Genomic DNA, 6062 nt, shown 5'->3' with positions numbered 1-6062 from the left:
CCATGTAGATGGGAACGTGGTGTGACGTGACCGAATTGTTCGGAAGGATTGCGACGCGTTGGACGATGATGGTGAATCGGTTCGGCATGGGTAAGACGGTGACGGTGAAGCGGTTCGGTGTGTATACGTGTTCGATGGCGGCGGCGAGGTAGGTCGGCTCGATGGAGGTGATGCAAGTGACGATAGAGTCTCAAATATATTCGAATTTGCTCCTGCTGCCATTTTGGGCGCTCCCCCGGTTCTCTAGGAGAGAGGGGGGGGGGGTTTAGGGTTAGGTACCGGTACTTATCTTGCAACCCCCTCCTATCTTTCTACATACTAATAGTGAGATGACATCCCGTAACGTTAATCAGGCCTCAAAAGCTTCATTTGATGATCGGGTTCAAGATGGGTCCTAGGATCTACGACGATTACGTTGGCGTGGGGTTGTTTTGCACTAGCCAAAATTAGTAGTTAGTTTAATTAGAAGTACTAACCAGGGTAGCGGCCTAGCATAAACTCGTGCGCGACAGCAGGCATAAGGCTAACGAGAACTTCTTAGCATAATAGCGACGTTCTAAGGCTTAATAAGACCATTTGTAAGTATTATAGGGTGATAAGAGCTTGATGGTGGTGCTGTAGGGAAGGAACTCTGTCACGCTATAGGAAGAGGCTCCCTGCAAATTAGGCACGAAGGCAATAATGCAAACGTAATTCTTAGGCAGGAGCTGTTTTAAATGTTTAAAAGAAGCTCTATTACACAAATTAAACAGAATTATAATAAACCTTAACGTGTGTGTAGAGTTATAGTCGCTTAAAGTTAAAGTACCCCTCATATTTTGCGGCACGGTGGGTTTTGCGCGACCCAGGGACGGACGTTAGTTGCTCTCTTTTAGCAATCAATCTAGTTCTTCATGCCTCTGGTGCTCCTCCTAGCTTCACAGAATCTCCGAAGGATTCAGCCCAAAGAGGAGAGTCAACGCGCAGCCACAGGCTTGACAACCACACCAAAATTATATTAGCTTTGTGATATATAATACAACGTAAAATTTACGTAAAATGTGCCGGATCGCTCTTCACTAACCAGGATTGTGATAGCTTTGATTGCGAAGTACCGATCGGCACGTGACGTTGCCTGAATTCGCACTCTACCGCGGCAATGGGGCTGCTAATGACTTTCTAGTATGATAGTATAATTTTTAAATTCAAATATAGTTCTTTTATATATAAGAAATAGTGAGAGTTTAATAGTGGAATTGTACTTTCTAGAGTCGTTTTATGCTACAAAATAGGCTCACTGCTAATTAGGTGGAGAGGCGGCAATACATTTGTAATTTTTAGTTTGGAGAGGCCTTAGGAGTTTAGAAGTAATTGCTATACATGACCTGAATAGAAATATATAAATAGAGGCATGTGTGTGAAGTTGAGATAGTTACAAAGATGAAGTCCCTATTGTTTGTCCAATCTCAGGGTGCGTCCAGCAACCCAGGGGTTACAATCCTTGCTTCGGGAAGCACTCGGGTCGATGTTATTCCAGGGGAGATAGGACGGAGGTCAGGGGCCGACGGTAGGGTGTACAGTCCTACGTAAGGGCTAATGGGCTAATGGAGTAGAGTAGAGTGACCAGATCGTGGTTTGTCCCTGTGGCGGCAGTATGGTGGCCAGGTCAAACAGTCCTGTTGGACAGAATTAGAGGTATATATGTTGCAAGATATACAAATAGTATTACAGCTCTTTAGAAAGCTAGAAAGCTACTTAGTCTATATAAAAAATAAACTAAACATTAAACACACCTTCTAAAAGTTATTTAAGGTTAGAACTATATACATGTCTAAGGGCGCTAAGAACGCGTTAGACAAGTTTAGACAAGTTCACTTAGCGCGACTTGTCTAACTTATTTAACTTGTTCTTATTCCTTAGCCTTCCTTCCTACTAGACAGTGCATTCTTCCGTAATCCTAGGCAGCTGTGCTGCCTCCATATCTTCCAATTGGTCGGTGAACGAGCCCTGCCCCAACCTAGCTAGATTGTAGAGTACCTCAGGTGGAGTTACGTCGGTCCAACCATAGACCGTAACACTAGGGAGGGATGTCATGCAGGGTATTTGAATTAGATACAGCATATTACTACACAACATAGAAAATCTGTATAATTAACTTTTCTTATTAACCGTCTTACTGTGATTAGAAGATAGCTACAAGAATGCAGATTTCTGTCTTAAATTACCCCTTTTATGTTTCACACTTTGTGAATAAGATGTAACGTTAGATCCTAGTAGGGCAATATAAATTTATCTTAATAAGTTAGTAGACTCTGCCCTAATAATACAATAGAAAATCAACGTTTAAATTAAATAATAGAGAATACAAAATAGAATCAAATAGTCTATGTAGTCAGCGTTTCTAACAGGAAGTAGTACAATTAATACTTTTGCTCCACCTATAATTACGTAAGGCAAACAAACGTAACTACATTTTTAACTATTATAATTTAATTAATAAGGCTTAAAAGTAAGTAGTATTATAATTAAAGTAGACTTTTTTAAGGTTGTAGTCTTTAACGCGCGTAAGGGCTAAGGGAGCGTGTTTGTGCCACTATTTACATGTTAGTGTAGTACTAACTATAAAGATTTTGCTGTATTATAGAGCAGTGTTGTTTTACTAGTAGTTTTTATCTTAATTAACATTTTTATCTTATATTTCTCTATTATCTCTATTATCTTTATTATAGCTATGTTAAATTAGATTTAGAGAGGCTAACGCAACCTATCTAACTAGGCCTAGGCTTTAAGCTTAGCCTTATTTCTAGTAGCTTATCACGCTAGTTCTTGTTAACTTAAAAAGTTATGCTTTTTACTTTTCTAGTTCTTATCCTATAAGGGGTCTCTGTTCTTTAGTATTTTTAATGCCTAATTTAAGAAGTTTTTTAAGAATTATTACTTTAACTTTAGCTAGGCCTTTACTATTAAGTAAAATAATGTATTAGTAGTAAAGAAAAAGCTAAATGTAGAGCAGCTTAGATACTATGTAAAGCACCTTAGCTAGCTTTAAAAAGGGTGTAAATTATTAGCTATTTAGTAGCATAGTGCTGTTACAATCCTTGCTTCGGTGAAGCACGCGGGTCGTGGATGTTTCTGCGGTGAGAGGCAGGTCGGATGGTAGGGGCCGACGGTAGGGTGTACAGTCCTACGTAAGGGCTAATGGGCTGATGGAGAGAGGGTAGAGCGACCAGATCGTGGTTTGCCCTGTATGCGGCAGTATGGAGGCCGGGTTAAACAGTCCTGTTAGACAGGGTTAGAGGTATATATAGTGTAAGATATACAAATAGTATTACAGCTCTTTAAAAAGCTAAATGCTACTTAGTCTATGTAGAGAATAAACTAAACGTTAAACACGCCTTCTAAAGGTTGTTTAATGTAGGAACTATATACATGTGCAGGGAGTGCTAAGGCGAGCTTAGGTAAGCTCTCTAAGTTAGCTGTACTGCTAACTTGTCTTAGCTTGCTGGACTCGCTAAGACTTTATCAGGACTCGTGGCCCGTCTTCCTACTGGACGATGCATTCTTCCATTACCGCGGGCAACGGTGCTGCTTCCGTGTCCTCCGACTGGTTCATAAGCGAGCCCTGTTCCAACCCAGCTAGATGGTGGAGCACTGCCGGTGGAGTTACGCTGGTCCAACCGTAGACCGTAACAAGTGCTAACCTTTAGCATATAAATAATAATAGCTTAAAGGTAAAATTTTAGCTCTACTGTCTTTATTACTTTTAAAAAGTGTATAAAGCTAGTAAAATTATTAGCAGCTATTAATATATTATAGCTTATCTACTTAAGGACTACTAGATAGATGTTACTAGAGAGAAGCTTTTACCTAATAGTCTTTGCTAGCTAGTAAACCCTTAGGAAGCAGCGTTAGCAGTAGGCTCTGTAAGAGCTATAAGTTATAATTTATAGTAGAAAGAGTTATTATAGGCTGCTTTTATTAACTAGGTAATTTTTTAAGATATTTTTTTAATACATTATTAGTAACGTACCTAACGGGTTGGCCGGCCACACGGGTTGGCCGGCCACTTTTGCCAAGCCCCCACTAAAACCACCCTATTCTCTCGCAAAACAGCCTACTTTAGCCCTGTATAGAGTAATATAACACAAGATATTATTTAGAGTCTACTTCTACTACTTGCTTATACATACACAAGTTATGCCTAGTCTAATTGCACTGCCTACATTACCTTTAACTTAGCTTACCTTTTTTAGCGCGCACCTGTGTTTTTAGCTTTTTTCTATTACTACGCGCTCTAAACTTCTTTAGAGTAGTTAGACAAGCTTTATTTTTAACTATTAAAGTCTTTTTTGCCTAAATCTACTTTCTTTTATGCAATCTATGTTGCGTAGCAGCCTTATTTGCTGCTTAAAGCTTTGTAATTTTATAGCCTACTTTATTATGTTAATGCCTTAGATAACTATTATTTACTTCTTATTACTTTACTATATTACCTTTAGCTGTTTTTATTTCTCTAAAGCTGTAACAACTGCTCTAGTTAATATCTAGCCTATTATAAAGCCTAACTTATTAAAGTTATACCTGTTTTTATTCTAGATACTATACTTAGCTTTTATGTTAGCTACTAGGCAAAACTAGCCCTAGATAACCTCTAGATCCTTATAAAGCGCTCTCTTATAATTATACTTATAATTAAACTTTATTATAAACTTAGGGCAGTGCTTAACCTACATACTAGTCTAGTTTAAGCTAACCTAGCCTAGATTGCGCTCTGCAGGTAAGGAATTAGCTATATTAGCTATAGCTGCAAGCCTAGGGGGAAATCTGCGTGTAATAAGCTTAAGTATATACTTAATAACTACCTCTTTTTTAAGCTTAGTTAGATTCCTTAATTTAGGCTAGCATTCTGCTTATAAAGGCTGTCTAGCGCGTTAATTGCTTAGTGTTGTGTAAGAGACATTATAGATAGCTGCAGCGTGTTGTAAGGAGAGTTTTAAGTCTTATTTAAGAGCCTAAAGAGTAAGCTGTATCTAACATTCTTTAGAAGATTTAATCTAGTGTTGTTGTTAAGGCATTATATAGATAGGTAGAGTTTAGTGGGGGCTTAGCAAAAGTGGCCGGCCAACCTGTGTGGCCGGCCAACCCGTTAGGTACGTTAGAACTTTAGAGCATTATTACTTAAAACTAGAGGGATCTTTTTAGCACTTTTTTTATATCTCTTACTACTGTTTTAAACTACGTACACCTAGGGCTTATATAGTAAAAGAAGAAAATTTAAATAATACTAAAGTTAGTGTCTGTACGCAGCAGCAGCGTCACAGTCTAGATACAAGCGATCGCGCACAAGCAGGACCACGTATCTATGTCACATGATGCTTGTGCGCAAACCTCTATGCGCAAACATCTAGATATCCCCCTTTTCCTTTGTACAGAGAAAAGACAAGAGTAATAGAACTAGAAACATGTTACTTTTACTTTACCTACTTTATACACTATGCACACTATACACTACTCTTACTTTTGCTACTTAAGTGCTTATGCTATAAGCAGCTAGCTGTTAGAGCCTATTTAACACTAATTAATAGTTAATTTAATTAACTACAAATTAGTAAAAGTAATAATAAAGTACTTACACTTTATAAAGTACTTTATTTTATTACTTATTTTTTAAAAAGAGTAACAACAAAGCACTTACACCTTATAAGGTACTTTATTTAGTTACTTATTTTTTAGAATAGCAGATTAATTTTTTACATTATACAGCAAGCTTTGCTACTATATAAAGTAAGAAGAAGATAGTGTAAGACGCACACTAAAGCTACTAAAGCTGTATAACCTAGTAGCTAGATAATAGCAGATTAATCCTTTACATTATACAGCAAGCTCTGCTACTATACAAAGTAAAAAGAAGATAGTGTAAGGCGCACACTAAAGCTATTAAAGCTGTATAACCTAGCAGCTAGATAATAGCAGTACCTGTGTAATTTACTAGAAAAGTAATTAACTATACTATTATAATAAAATCTTACTAGCAACTAATAACTCTATATAATAATAATAAAAATAAAGAATAATTTCTATTA

The 6062-nt window shown here is 37.4% G+C and overlaps 2 protein-coding genes across 2 annotated transcripts; one reads left to right on the top strand and one right to left on the bottom strand.

Annotated features, from left to right (window-relative positions):
- Positions 1 to 65: 65 nt before the first annotated feature.
- BDR25DRAFT_359423 (uncharacterized protein) lies at positions 66 to 1672 on the top strand (the record flags this gene model as incomplete). The annotated part of the gene is made up of 7 exons (XM_033696074.1): positions 66 to 117; positions 153 to 238; positions 276 to 391; positions 862 to 1005; positions 1092 to 1161; positions 1408 to 1532; positions 1600 to 1672. 7 exons carry the CDS (start codon positions 66 to 68, stop codon positions 1670 to 1672), a joined length of 666 nt encoding a protein of 221 aa, XP_033543373.1.
- A 239-nt stretch (positions 1673 to 1911) lies between these two features.
- On the bottom strand, positions 1912 to 3689 carry BDR25DRAFT_359422 (uncharacterized protein; the record flags this gene model as incomplete). Its single annotated transcript, XM_033696073.1, has 4 exons — positions 1912 to 2056; positions 3073 to 3111; positions 3168 to 3258; positions 3488 to 3689. The coding sequence occupies 4 exons, from the start codon at positions 3687 to 3689 to the stop codon at positions 1912 to 1914; spliced, it is 477 nt and encodes a 158-aa protein (XP_033543372.1).
- Between the last annotated feature and the right edge of the window lie 2373 nt (positions 3690 to 6062).

The sequence above is a fragment of the Lindgomyces ingoldianus genome (assembly GCF_010093535.1).
Source record: "Lindgomyces ingoldianus strain ATCC 200398 unplaced genomic scaffold BDR25scaffold_33, whole genome shotgun sequence".
Taxonomy (NCBI): Eukaryota; Fungi; Ascomycota; class Dothideomycetes; order Pleosporales; family Lindgomycetaceae; genus Lindgomyces; species Lindgomyces ingoldianus.
The sequence above is the reverse complement of the archived record's forward strand: the minus strand, read 5'-3'. Positions and strand labels throughout refer to the sequence as shown.